Genomic DNA, 14,348 nt, shown 5'->3' on the forward strand with positions numbered 1-14,348 from the left:
TCCGGGAGAGAACAACGCGGAAAAGGTGGAGTCCAAGTTGGGAGTTGGTTGAATACGGAAGCCGACCAGACCCGCACTATTCACCGGACCGAAACCAGAACCACTACTCTAATCTTCTCCTCGCCTCTTTCTTACTTTCACTCCATCTTGAGAGGCGCTAAGTGGTCATTTCTCGTTGCCTTAGGACGCGACGCGCATACACCGCCTGCTAGCTGCTAACAGCTAGTTAGCCTGCTAGCTGCTAACGTCAGAGACAGGTAAGAAGTGCGTGTCACACCTGTTTGTTGCCAACATTCCACATCTCCGTGTCGACAGTAAAGTCAGCTCGTCGTTTTAAGTTGCCATGTTTTAGTACAAAGTGGGATGTTTGTGTGGTAACGTCAGAAAATTTGGGCGGGTTGAGAAACACGTCTGGACCCGCCCCAACCTGCTCTAGTTCCTTCTTCGTTGGGCACTGTTTTAAGTTTTACTGTGTGTGTGTGCGCGCTCCCTTGTCGGCGTTTGTGTTGCGATTGTTGGTATTTCTTGTGAAATGGACTTCCTGTGGCGTCCACACAAAGTTCATTCTATACAGGCTCCGCCCCCCCCCCCCTGACGCACTTGCTCGACTTGTTTGTGCAAAGACGAACAAAACCATGAGCGGAGGAGTGAACAGCATCGAGGCGGTGAAGAGGAAGATCAAAGTTCTTCAAGCGCAAGCTGAAGAAGCTGAGGACCGAGCGGAGAAGCTGCAATGCCAGCTGGAGGAGGAGAAGAGAACCCGGGAAGAGGTATGTGTGTTCACGGCTGCCCAGGTGTGACGATTGGCAGGTCAGGTGACCTTGTGCTTTGTCGTTCGGTGCAGGCTGAGGCGGACGTGGCGTCCCTCGGTCGCCGTCTGCAGCTGACCGAGAACAATCTGGACCAGACCCACGAGCAGCTGACCGAGGCCATCTCCAAGCTGGACAAGCTGGAGAAGGCGGCCGACGAAAGCGAGAGGTAAAACGAGTGGGCGGAGTCACTGGCCGGTTTGTGGCTTGATGATGATGATGGTGAACGGCGCGTGTGTCTAGGGGGATTCGCGTGATCGAGACCCGAGCCATGAAGGACGAGGAGAAGATGGAACTTCTGACGGTCGACCTTAAACAAGCCCAGGTCATCGCCGAGGAGGCCGACCGCAAATACGAGGAAGTACGTGCCCCAACGAATAATTCTATCAGTATTATAATTGGGCCGTATCGCCACAATTAACTTATAATACATATAATACGGCTATAAGCAAGTAAATATCAGTAAAATCGATAGCAAAACACTAATTAAATAACAAATCATGAACAAATCACAAATTATTAGAACAAATAACAAACCACTTATAAATGTACAAATTATGAGTAAATTATAAAAACTAAAATCATGAGCTAATCACTAAGTATTCAACTCAGACACATCATAAATAATAATCATTAAATCATAATCAAACATCAATGATAGCAAATAAACTATACATAATTATTTGATCTTTTTATTCCTAAATATATATTGTTTTTTAAAGTACATGTTAAGGTGTGTTTTATGTATGTGCTTTTATGCTTGCCTATATTTACAAATACAACATATATAATAATAGGGCTACGAGCATGTAAATATTAAACTAATTAGCGAATCACTATTAAATATATCGTGAGCAAGCTACAAATAAAATAATAAATCATGAACTATTTACTAATAATTATGTAAAAAAAAATTACCAAATCCTTAAATTATATGAATAATTCATGAGTATATCACTAATAATTCTAAAAACTAATAAATCCTTAACAATTTAAATCACAAAGTAAACTTGAATGCAAATATCGGTAAACACATAAATATAATCAAATAGCAAGTAATCATTTAATTATAATTAACAAATCATAAATAGCAAATAATTAAACGATACATTATCTGATTTTTTTATTCCTATATACGTTACTTTTGTTTTTTAAAGTCCATCTGAAAGTGCTTTATGTATTTGTTTTTATGCTTGTCTATGTTTATAAATACTTACAATGCATATATTAGGGCTGTGAGCAAATAAATATTAAAATCATTAACAAATCACTAATAAGTCATAAACAAATTGCAAAAAAGTATGTAACAAATTCCTCAATTATATGAATAAATTATGAGTATATCACTGGTGATTATAAAAACTAATAAATCATGAACAATTAAAATCACAAAGTAATATTGAACACAAATATCGGTAATCAACACAAATAATAATCATTGAATCATCATCAAATAGCATATCATTTAATTGTAATTAACAAATCGTAAAAAACAGCAAATCATTTAAATAATGCATACATTATCTAATCTTTTTATTCCTAAATATGTTACTTTTGTTTTGTAAATCAATCAATCAATGTTTATTTATATAGATAGTATGTCAAAGTGTGTTTTATGTCTGGCTTTAATGCTTACCTATATGTATATGCTTACTTATATTTACGAATACTTACAATGCATATATTAGGGTTATAAGCAATATAATATTAAAGTCATTAACAAATCACTAAATTAAATAGGAGCAAATTAGTAAGAATCAAATAATAAATCATGAAATCACTAATTAAATAAACAAATTACTAATGAGCAACAAATATGAACAAATCACTGAGTAATTCATGAACAAATTATATAAGAAAACAAACAAATCCATATAATTATATTATTGAATAATGAGTAAATCACTAATAAGGATAAAAACTAATAATTAAAAAACAAATCACTTAGAGCAGGGGTCGGCAACCTTTACCAGTCAAAGAGCCATTTTGACCAGTTTCACAAAATAAAGAAAACAATGGGAGCCACAAAAATCTTTTGATATTTAAAATGTAATAATGCTGCATACAAAGTTTTTTTTTTTTTTTGAATGTTAGTGCGGCCCGCAAGTTTTATATGCATGGCGCTTGACAGCGTCATAATTGTCAACCCTCCCGATTTTTCCGGTAGACTACGAATTTCAGGGCAACTATTCTCTCGAATGTGCCGTGATGGTACAGCATTTAGCGCCCACTACAACCAGCATGCCGGCCCGTCCACACGTTGTATGGGGCTTCTGCTTGCTCACGTAAGCGACAGCAAAGCATACTTGGTCAACAACCACACAGGTTACACTGACGGTGGCGGTATAAAAAACTTTAACACTCTTACTAATAATGCGCCACACTGTGAACCCACACCAAACAAGAATGACAAACACCTTTCGGGAGAACATCTGCACGGTAACACAACATAAACACAACAGAACAAATACCCAGAATCCCATGCAGCCCTAACTCTTCTGGGCTACATTATACACCCCCGCTACCAAACCCCGCCCACCTCAACCGACGCACGGGGGCTGGGGGGTTAATGTGTGAGGGAGCAGGGTTGGGGTGGGGGCGAGGTTTGGTGGTAGCAGGGGTGTATAATGTAGCCCGGAAGAGTCAGGGCTGCATGGGATTCTGGGTATTTGTTATGTTGTGTTTATGTTGTGTTAAGGTGCAGATGTTCTCCCGAAATGTGTTTGTCATTCTTGTTTGGTTTTGGTTCAAAGTGTGGCACATTATTAGTAAGAGTGTTTAAGTTGTTTTATATGGCCACCGTCCGTGTAACCTGTGTGGCTGTTGACCAAGTATGCCTTGCTGTCACTTACGTGTGCAAGTAGAAGATACATTCAACAAGAGGCTGGGCTGGCACGCTGTTAATACAGATTGTAGAGGGCGCAAAATGCTGTACCATCGTGGCACGCCCTTATTATTATTGTAAGGGTGAAAATCGGAGAATATTAATCCCGGTAGTTTTCTGCGAGAGGCACTGAAATCCGGAAGTCTCCCGGGAAAATCGGGGGGGTCGGCAAGTATGCAGCTGAGCCGCATGAGAGTGATCAAAGAGCCGCATGCGGCTCCGGAGCCGCGGGTTGCCGACCCCTGACTTAGAGTAATATGGAACTCAAATATTGGTAATCAACACAAATGATAATCATTTAATCATAACTAAATGGGAAATAATCCTATAATTGTAATCAAGAAATCATGAATAACAGCAAATTATTAAACAATACATACATTATCTGATCTTTTTATTCCTGAATATATGTTACTTTTGTTTTTAAAATTATGTTAAAGTGTTTTATGTCTGGCTTTAATGCTTACCTATCTTTACAAATACTTACAATACATATACGGTATTAGGGCTATGAGCAAGTAAATATTAGAATCATTAACAAATCACTAATAATTAAATCATGAAAAAATTACTAAGAATGAAATTATAAATTATGAGCAAATCTCAAATCAAACAATGTAATGAACAAATCACTAAAAAATAAATAAATAAAAAATCTACAAATCACAAAATTAAATCATGAAAAAAAATACTTTGAAGTAAATTATATGCATTGTTTTCAAATGTTGAATATATTTGACTAAAATGGTCACATGAAGAAACAAACTAGTTGTATTCTATATTGTGTATAACTACACTGAGTGTACATAATTGGCGTCTTGGCCACTGTCCTATTGAAATACAAAACCAGTGTTGTGCATCTAGAACGTACGTATATCTCACATAGCTGTCTTTCTTTGTGTGTTAGCCGGAAAAATGACAAATCTGCTCTTTTGGGTTGTGCCATGAATTTTTGAACAGTGTGCCGAGGACATCGATTAAAGTGCACTGTACAGATATGTTGCTTATTGAATTAGCCGACAAGCTCACCCATGGCGTACAACAAAAGTAGTGGTAGAGTAAGCGGTCTTCCTCTTGCTCTACTGTCTTTAATAGTAACAGTAGTTCAGTACAGTATGAGTCATTTCCAAATATTAGCTTGGGCCTACTTACTGTTGCGTAGATGTCCTGACGATTAGCCCGTAGACGGCGCTTCAAATTGGTCGTATTTTTATTGGAGAAAATGAAGCCACAGGGTTTACGTGTTTTGTTGTCTACCGCAGCAGGTGTAGAAGACGTATTGTATTGAAGTGTTTTATTTTCTGAGGTAGAACTCAAAATTGTGTGCCTTACAAAGACAGTAGTTCTGATTGGATCCCCTCCGTCATTCACGCCCCGCCCCTCTACCATGTGCAACTGTGATCGAATAGTCCCACCCGCCTAAGGACGAAATTAAATATGTTTGGGTTTAGTTTCTGTCGTTTTTATTCGACAAATTGTAAATTTTGGTATTGTTTTAGTCAACACCCGCATGGCATGTGAAACTTCCATGAAAATCTGCGTTTTTAAACATTAATTTTCATGTCGTATCACTTTTGCTTTTTTTTAATGAAATCTATAAAAAAATACGATCCAAACAACATTTGTTGAACGCTCACCGCACTGAGTCGCAGGACGGGGAGACGACCAGCACCGAAACAAGCTCGCTAGTTAGCCAACCATCCAGCTAGCTCACTTGTTGTCGCCTCCGAGCCACAATGTAGACGGCTGCACTGTTAATTCCGAACCAGTTGTAGTTTTAGAGTATTTATTAGTAGCCAGCGAGAAGGTATATTTTTGACGTGACTGTAAATAAAGGTGACAACACCGAAAGTATATTACCTTACCTACAGGTTTTCTGAGTTCTTTGCAGGCATGTTATTTAATTTGACATGACATTTTCAATGGTGATAATGTTAGTAAAAATGCTGTGGTACATTACATGGGACATGTAAGTGTCAAAAAGCCAATCAAGAGGTGGGTAGATGAGAATACATCTAAAGGTAAAACATAGTGTAGAAATGTACCCAATTGCAGGAAATGTAGTCTGGATATTCAACATTTGTGTCAGCACTTCCCGCTGAAAGAAATGTTGTTCTTTTTCCCCCTCAAAGGGTGCTCACACCCCTGACCAAATTGTTGACTAATTTGACCAAGACGAACATTTTCAGTCAACAAAACTAACACTACAGATCAGTCCCATAATCTACCCCATTTTCCGGACTATAGGTGGGTTGCAATCACGTGACTTAGAGGCAGATCCGGGCACTTCCGTGTTTCAGGCGATGGTCGAGAGCCCCATTAGGCGACTGTTTATTCTCCTGCGTCAGTGCAGATTTGGTTATTTTGAAAGGTTTGGAGGCAAATTTCAAATCGATCATGAAAGGGGTGAAGTGTATTTATACACTCTTGAGAAAAATAGTTTTTTCATGATCACCAAGACGTTACTGCTCGCTACGACCTCACTTCATTTGACACTTACGGCATTTAGAGAAGAAAAGATTGGAGGCTCATCACGTCTTTACATGTGAGGGGTCCACAAATTAAACATTAATCGGTGAAAGACCAAGTTGGACTTGTTCGTACATCAATAACATATTTGATTGACATAACAAGTGCCGTGCTGCTGTGATCGTGACGCCAATAAGAAAAAGGATAAGTCTGTTTGTAGTTGATTTCCTGCTACAAATATTAGTGTTATCTACAATTCATGTCTGCAGTTGTTTTTATGGTGTAAAGTTCATATTTTGTCTAATTATTTAGCTGTATATGTCCCTGTTGTACAGCAATGTTAGCTAGTGATATTAAGATATAGTATATGCTATTTGTTCATCTAGTTTATCAATACTATTATGGATATTTTATTTATGCTAACAAAAGACGTTATAATGTGTGTGTCGAATAAAGCACATGGCTTTCCTGCACAACAACTAAGCTTTTAGTTTCTGTTATGGAAATGGGACGATGAAAATATGGTGGATTGGAGCAAGAATTAAAATATTTATTACTCGGACTTAACATGTTAGTTTATTTGCACAAGCAGTAGGGCTGGGTATCGTTTACATTTTTTCCGCTACCAGTACCCTTAAAACGATACCGATACCAACTGAGTACTTCATTCGATATAAATCATGTGAAAAGAATGCAATGGGTTGTGTAATTGTCACCACTCCTCCCCATTCAAGATTTTTACACACATACATTTTGAAAGTGCTCAAATATTTATTAAATAACTGTACAAACATGTACAACAAAGCATTATTTTGGCTGTGTGATTTTAAACCACATCACAACGAACCAACATTCTGAATCTAACTAGTAAGTAACCACTGACCAGTCAGTCCTCCTCAACAGTTCTTTTTAAGAAATATTAACATGTCAGCCTTCTCTGGGGCAAGGCATGCCCTTTCCTGGCTTATTGTGTCTCCAGCAGTTGAAAATATTCGCTCCGCTGGAGTGGAGGATGCCTGGACACATGTATAATTAGAGGCCAGGTCAAACAAGATGGGGAATGTCCCTCTCCTCTACCACCACCACTCAGCAGGATTGGTGGAAGTCAGCTCTGTAGGTAGCCCCTTCACAATAAATTCTGTCACTTTCCTGTGGCATTTCTCCTTCCTCTCCCTTGTCATCTGAGATCTTGCAGCTAACATGAATGGTGTGAGGGTGTTGCTAGAGTCTCTGGCAACGTCAGCAGTCGTAGTTGGATCTTAACAAAGTACATAAGTAATTAAGCTGCTATAGAAGCTAAAACCGGTAACCTAACCACTGACAGATGTGACTGAGCAGGGCACTAACTTGCTAATAAGGTCAAATTAGAGAGCAAGCTAAGCTAGCGTTAGCTCACATGCCCAAAACGATTTACTAGGCAATACATGTTTTAACACACAAAGGATGAGTACTGTTAACAAAGTAACCATTTATATATTACCTGAAGTTATCGACGGTTGAGCAGTGTCCTGTTGAGATGACGACGACGATGCTGGTGTTGTAGAAGCCAGCTTTTTAAACACAGTACAGTTCTCCACCTTTAAGTTTGCTCCGTGCTTGATGAGGTGTTTAATCATATTGCTAGTATTCCCCGAAATAATCTTGCCGCATTGGATGCATTTATTTGTACCCGGCGCCACAGGCGTGTAGTACAACCATACCTTTGACCGTTTTGCTGCCGACATCTCGGAATGATGACCAGCCAATTCTGCACTGCTTCAACCATCTTTACCGCCATACAAACTATTGTTGTTGCGGTGGTGGACCAATCACATGGCGCATTGAATTGAAGAACGCTTGCAGTGATTGGCTGCGAGCAAAACCATAGAAACAGTATTTTTTTCTTGATCTGGGTACAAAAAGAACCGATTGCAGGTATCGTTTGACAGACGCAGTTTCGATAGTACTTGGTAACGGGAGTTGTGTATTGTAGTGTCCCAGAAGAGTTAGTGTTGCAAGGGGTTCTGGGTATTTATGTTATTTTAATTTATTATGCGCCCCCCAACCAACTGTTACATCAGCCCGGGGCGCATAATACACACACACACACACACACACACACACACACACACACACACACACACACACACGTGTGTGTAAAATTGGATATTAAGAGTTTGTAAAGTTTGACTTCAACCTTGTTTACTTCCGTGACGACCTTCTTAAAGTTTTGTAATCAATCAGAAATATCAAGCCGCCATAATGCGCCAAACATATACATACAAATAAATAAATAATTGGATATTAACAGAATGTGAAAGTTTAAAATGCACCAAACATTGATAAGTGTGGAGAGAGTGTTTTAAAAAATGTTTCCCATCATGTACTCTAATGGATATAAATAGGTGTAATTTTGATTTTTTTTTTTTTAAATGGTGTTTGGACATGTTTCATAATATCCACACTGTTCAGTAAGCAGGTTGTTATGTGTGACCATGTGTGTTGACCTTTGTTAGTTGCAGTTTTTATTTTTTTGCAAGATGACTAGGGAAGGTTGTTTGGAATGTGTCATGTAAGTCAATGCTCTGCTATTGTTTTAAAATACATTTGAGGGTAATTGATCTGATTTACTCACATTGTCCACAAGATGGGAGCTAATGTGTAGCAATCAGAGACCACCCGGTAAGATTAACTTGAAAGCGCAATGCGATACTTTATTGAACTCATGATGTCTTGGGGCCAAATTGAAGACGCTGGCTGGCCGCAGTTTAGACACCCCTGCTCTATGTATATATATTTTTTCAAATTACCATCATGATTTATCAGTTTTCCATGATCACATCAATACATATTCCACACACTAACCATTTCCTGTATTTTTGAGGCCTCACTTTTTTTTTTTTGACCTGACACTTTTGATTGACAGGTGGCTCGTAAGCTGGTGATGGGGGAGCATCATCTGGAGCGGGCAGAAGCCCGAGCGGAGCAAGCTGAAAGGTTACTACGCACACACACACACAATCTAGTTGGTTGTGCACAAACAGCAGTCCACTTCCTGCGGCGCGCTAACCAATCTCTGAAGAGCTTGCCGGTTTATCAGGACAAAGTATTGAGGGTCCCCTGACCTTTCACCTGCTGTCAAGCAGCTGACTCTTTGAACGCTGACCCTCAGCTGCTTAAAGCTCCGCCCCCGCTGCCCTGCGCGCCGCGTTCTGAACTTGTGTTTTGTGGTCTGCAGCAAATGTCGCCAGTTTGAGGATGAGCTAAAAACCCTCTCTGCGAGCTCTAAGAGTCTGGAGTCTCAGACTGAGAAGGTAGGATGTCAGGAGTCAGCATCGATGCCTCTGATTGGTCCGCGTGCAAATCGGCTTGTTTTTTGTGCATTGCAGTTCTCCCACCAGGAGGATCGCTATGAGGACGAGATCCAGAAACTGAGCAGCAAACTAAAGGAGGTGTGAAAGCAATCATGTTTTTTGTGTTATCAGAGTACAAGAACAACTTTGCTATCTTCAACTGGTTTTAAATGCAGAGAAAACAAAGTGTATGCTCTTTACCACATCAAAAACTGTAAGATCATCACTGTGTGAGAACATTTTAACAAGAAATGGGCAACAAATTATGTTAGTATCTGCTTTTAAATATTTAGGATTTTTAATTGATGACCACTTGAGTTTTAAGGAGCACATTCAGTATGTTGTAAAAAAACTGAAACTTTTACTGGGATTTTATTATAGAAACAAGTCTTGCTTTTCTTTTACTGTGAAACAGAAATTGGTGGAAACAACCTTTTTACCTGTTATTGACTATGGAGATGTGTTGTACATGAATGCTACTGCTGGTTGTCTCCACAAGCTGGATAGTGTGTACCACGGGGCACTGAGATTCATTACCAACTGCGCTCCCCTTACTCACCATTGTGTGTTATACTCAATGGTTAACTGGACATCTTTATGTGCTCGACGCCTCAATCATTGGTATGTTTTCATCTACAAAACCATTCTGGGTATCACTCCATCTTATCTGTCTTGTCTTTTAACAAAGAAACAAGGAAGTCACAATCTTCGTTCAATGAATGTTCTGCAATTTGTCGTCCCCAAAGTAAGAACTGAACTGGGCAAGAAAGCATTTAGGTTTTCAGCACCGAAGGCTTGGAATAACCTACAATCGAACATTAAACTTCAAACCCTAGTTACGTTGAATGAGTTTAAAGCTTCTGTGAAAGGATTGCAGTCTACCTTGTCTGTATGCACATGTGTCATGTGAGCAAGTTTTAATGTTGTAAATGTGATGTTTTATGTATTTGTTTACTGTTTTTAATGTAACCTTGCTGCTGCCCTCTTGGCCAGGTCTCCCTTGGAAAAGAGATCTTTGATCTCAATGGGATTTTACCTGGTTAAATAAAGGCTAATAAATAAATAAATGTTGTCTAGTCGGCCGCTGGCTTCCTGTTCATGCTGCATCTACTTCCTGTCCAGGCCGAGACCAGGGCTGAGTCTGCAGAGCGTACGGTAACCAGGCTGGAGAAAACCATCGACGGTCTGGAAGGTGCGGCCCCGCCCCCTCACCCCGTTAAGGCGTCACATGACTGCTGATGCTGACCGTGTTGTCTTTGCAGAGTCACTGGAAGCGGCCAAGAACGCCAACATGGAGCTGCACGCCACCCTCAACAAGACCATGGAGGAGCTCAACTCGTGCTGAACGCAAAAGGGAACTACTCGCCAACATTCCTCTCATTAACAAAGCGCGTTAGTGTGATTAGTCGCTCGCTTGATAATTTTCCTGCTCGGGGAACCAGCCAATCGTATTCTTCTGCCAAGCTTAAGGGGCCAATTAGAGAGGTGCAAGACACGCCTCTCCGGATGAAAACACGTTTTTATGCTGTGATGACGCCGTCACAAGACGGCTTTTTCTAAAATAAAAGCACCACGTTCAATTGTCTTGGTATTTCGTTTAAACATCAACTTGTTGATCAGCAGCTTGCTCGGCCAGTGCCAAGATGGGCAACAGCTGCTCGTCTAACGAGGGGGCGTCGGTCTCATTAGTGACGGTCCAATCAAAATGCACCCCGCTGTCCAGGCCGCACTCAGACTCTGCATCGTCCACACCTAGCAAAAGAACGCGACACAAACACGTGAGCCAACAGGTGTGGACGCGCGACACTCACCTGGCTGTCATACCTGAGGTGAAGCTCCACCCCCTCTGCTTCCTGGTTTCCTCGCTACTTTTGACTCGGACGCACCGGGTCTGTTGAGGAAAGTGTGTCCAGAACCACTGCAGGTCCGACAGCCGCCGCGCATCACTCACCACCTGACCAATCACACAACACGTTGAAATGTGCCTGTGTCAGTAACTGTCATGGCGCTGATGTACCCAAACTGGTTGCCTGGTTCCTCTGGTTGCTAGGCGACAGAAGAATCCCGGATCTTGCTGTCTTCGAGCTTCACCCCAGCGAATCATATCAGCCCGATAGCGCTCCTTGTAAAGACCTGGACCCAACAGCTGATCCAGGTCTAGACCGTGTTCCTGGATGAGCAGACCCTTGTTAAAACTAGTGACAATATACATACATGATTCCAAACTTTGTAACAAAGATTAAATACTGTTACTACGGTATGAAAAAAACGTTGTTATACAATCTAACTTGCTTCTTTTCATTTGATGAAGTGAGAGTGATCTTTTATTTTGAAAAGTTAATACTTCCTGAGTGTTCGTGCAGTCGGACGTCGCGTGGTCTCACCTGAGCGTACTGTTGCTTGAGGGGCGCAGAAAGACGCACGACGCAGCACACGTCTTCCCCTAAACTGGAGAGCGACATTAACACCACGTAAGACAATAACAATAATTAAAATATTGAGTCTTCACCGCTCCAGGATCATATCCGTAACGTAATCTTTTCCGGACTTCCGTTTCCCGCTGAAAACCAGTATCAGTTTGGGTTCCGTATTTGGACTTTCCATCGAGTCACGCCGATCACACATCAATCACACGGATCAGGTAATCAATCGCCGTGGATCGGACCGAGCAGCGACGTGTTTCGGATCTTTTCCGGGAGAATATCGGAAGTGGTGGAGATGACTGGACAATTTCAAAATAAAAGTACGGTTACGTGACGCGTAGCGTTGGAAGGGAACGTTTGACGATCGATCTTGTGAGACCTGGTCGCGAAACCGGAAGCTCCAATTGACACGTGGCTGATTTGCCGACGGGTTGTCCCTTCTTTCCTTTCAAAACTCTCTTGTAAAGCCTACTTCTTTTGGACAAAACAGCACCCACTCCAATCTGGGCGAAAGGTCATCAGCCAACATGGCGGCAGTTGTTCTTCGAAGGCAAACTTTCAAGACGTCATTTCTTGTGGTAAGTGGGAGTTTCGTCTTCATAAAACCCAATTGTGCTTTCCACTTGTTTCCTTTCATGTTTGGCAACAGTAAACGCAGCGGAACAAAAGACATTTTTATTTGAAAAGAATTGTAGTTTCCCTCCATGACCGGCAGATGGCACTGCGGCACCACCAATGCGTAAACACCTGCAGTCAGGAGTCCTGGCTTGGAATGAGCGATGGGCAAATCGATATCGCGATATATATCCAGAGGTGGGTAGAGTAGCCAGAAATTGTACTCAAGTAAGAGTACTGTTACTTTAGAGATTTATTACTCAAGTAAAAGTAAGGAGTAGTCACCCAAATATTTACTTGAGTAAAAGTAAAAAGTATGTTGTGAAAAAACTACTCAAGTACTGAGTAACTGATGAGTAACATACACACACATATCATATATATATATATATATATATATATATATATATATATATATACACACACATATATACATATATATATATACATTGATATATACAGTATATAATTTATATTTATTTATTTTGCCGTTTTTGTTTACATGTTAAAGGTGTTTTAATGAATATACATGCATGTTTAACACATATAGATTCCTTTCTTTCATGAAGACAAGAATATAAGTTGGTGTATTACCTGATTCTGATGACTTGCATTGATTGGAATCAGACAGTAGTGATGATAGCGGCCACGTTTTCAAATGGAGGAGAAAAAAAGTTCCTCCTTTCTGTCTAATACCACATGAAAGTGTTTGGTTTTTGGCATCTAATTTGTCCAGCTTCCATATTCGTTTTTATACACTTTACAAGAAATACATTGGCGGCAAACTCCGTAGCTTGCTAGCTTGTTTGCGCTGGCTTTCGGAGACTGTTATTTTGAAAGCGCATGCGCGATGGAGCAGCACTTTTATTGTGAAGACAGGAACTGTGTAGTCAGTCTTTAGGCTTTTGACGAGATGTACGGTTGAAAAAAAAAGGGTCTTTTTTCCTTCACAATTTTGATTGATTTATTGGAACTTGTATTAGTAGATTGCACAGTACAGTATATATTCCGTACAATTGACCACTAAATGGTAACACCCCAATAAGTTTTTCAACTGGTTTAAGTCGGGTCATGTGACCGCCTGGCTCTGTTTGATTGGTTCAACGTCACCAGTGACTGCATCTGATTGGTGGAACGGAGTGAACGTCACCAGTGACTGTATTTGTTGAAACGCAGGCACTATGACAGACCAAAACAAACAAAGCGTACATTAACAGATCGATAAAAATTAGTAGCGAGTAGCGAGCTGAATGTAGATAAAAGTAGCGGAGTAAAAGTAGCGTTTCTTCTCTATAAATATACTCAAGTAAAAGTAAAAGTATGTTGCATTAAAACTACTCTTAGAAGTACAATTTATCCCAAAAGTTACTCAAGTAGATGTAACGGAGTAAATGTAGCGCGTTACTACCCACCTCTGTATATATCACGATAAATTATTCGGTGTGTTAAAAATAATATAACTTTTCCAAAATTGATTGTAAATGTTCCTCACTTAGCTGCTGGCGTATGCAGTGTCATTTCCAGTTGTATTGTATTACCATACTTGCCAACCTTGAGACCTCCGAATCTGTTCATGAATAAGAATTTTCAGATCACCACATGTAAATTGAGTATTATTGGCGCTCTCTGGATGTTTTTTAGAGTACAATGAGCGGAACAGAAGACCGTCCATCTGTTGACTCAATTGTTGGCTATTTGTTTATTTACCATTTAGAATGCATAAAAAGTGTTCTTGCCTTACATAAGGATTGTGAGTGATAAACAGCACATCTCTTTCCATTTTTTGCATATTTCCATTATGACTAATCTAATACCG

General features: G+C 40.1%; 3 protein-coding genes across 6 annotated transcripts in view; 2 read left to right on the plus strand and 1 right to left on the minus strand.

The window, feature by feature from the left end:
• On the plus strand, positions 1-11,074 carry LOC133621123 (tropomyosin-like). Its single transcript, XM_061982999.2, has 9 exons — positions 1-257; positions 624-770; positions 845-978; positions 1,053-1,170; positions 9,068-9,138; positions 9,380-9,455; positions 9,531-9,593; positions 10,617-10,686; positions 10,757-11,074. The coding sequence occupies exons 2-9, from the start codon at positions 636-638 to the stop codon at positions 10,837-10,839; spliced, it is 750 nt and encodes a 249-aa protein (XP_061838983.1). The 5' UTR covers positions 1-257; positions 624-635; the 3' UTR covers positions 10,840-11,074.
• On the minus strand, positions 11,075-13,342 carry pmvk (phosphomevalonate kinase). 2 transcript variants are annotated; one of them, XM_061983003.2, is made up of 5 exons: positions 13,127-13,342; positions 11,879-11,942; positions 11,512-11,664; positions 11,319-11,448; positions 11,075-11,246 (listed from the first exon to the last, which is right to left on the minus strand). In XM_061983003.2, exons 1-5 carry the CDS (start codon positions 13,144-13,146, stop codon positions 11,092-11,094), a joined length of 522 nt encoding a protein of 173 aa, XP_061838987.1. In that variant the 5' UTR covers positions 13,147-13,342; the 3' UTR covers positions 11,075-11,091. The 2 variants fall into 2 exon arrangements, with proteins under 2 accessions (XP_061838987.1, XP_061838986.1); XM_061983002.1 differs by lacking the exon at positions 13,127-13,342 and adding an exon at positions 12,004-12,151.
• decr1 (2,4-dienoyl CoA reductase 1, mitochondrial) overlaps positions 11,221-14,348 on the plus strand; it is a 17,134-nt gene continuing 14,006 nt past the window's right edge. For 2 of the 3 annotated variants that reach the window (XM_061982993.1, XM_061982995.1), the window contains exon 1: positions 12,352-12,495. In XM_061982993.1, coding sequence (XP_061838977.1) covers positions 12,445-12,495 — 51 coding nt within the window. In that variant the 5' untranslated portion in view covers positions 12,352-12,444. Of the gene's footprint in view, positions 11,419-12,351; positions 12,496-14,348 lie in introns of those variants that run through there. The other variant, XM_061982994.1, reaches the window with a different exon arrangement.

Source organism: Nerophis lumbriciformis, linkage group LG21 (assembly GCF_033978685.3).
Source record: "Nerophis lumbriciformis linkage group LG21, RoL_Nlum_v2.1, whole genome shotgun sequence".
NCBI classification, from domain to species: domain Eukaryota; kingdom Metazoa; phylum Chordata; class Actinopteri; order Syngnathiformes; family Syngnathidae; genus Nerophis; species Nerophis lumbriciformis.

What these genes read in the sequence shown, in the direction of transcription:
- LOC133621123 (XM_061982999.2), top strand. Translation starts at nt 636, where the DNA reads ATGAGCGGAGGAGTGAACAGCATCGAGGCGGTGAAGAGGAAGATCAAA. An exon ending in GCGGCCGACGAAAGCGAGAG is followed by an intron (nt 979 to 1,052) that starts GTAAAACGAGTG and finishes GCGTGTGTCTAG; the next exon opens with GGGGATTCGCGTGATCGAGA. An exon ending in TGGAGTCTCAGACTGAGAAG is followed by an intron (nt 9,456 to 9,530) that starts GTAGGATGTCAG and finishes TGTGCATTGCAG; the next exon opens with TTCTCCCACCAGGAGGATCG.
- pmvk (XM_061983002.1), bottom strand. Translation starts at nt 12,119, where the DNA reads ATGTGTGATCGGCGTGACTCGATGGAAAGTCCAAATACGGAACCCAAA. An exon ending in ACGGATATGATCCTGGAGCG is followed by an intron (nt 11,943 to 12,003) that starts GTGAAGACTCAA and finishes GTCGCTCTCCAG; the next exon opens with TTTAGGGGAAGACGTGTGCT. An exon ending in GGGGTGGAGCTTCACCTCAG is followed by an intron (nt 11,247 to 11,318) that starts GTATGACAGCCA and finishes TTCTTTTGCTAG; the next exon opens with GTGTGGACGATGCAGAGTCT.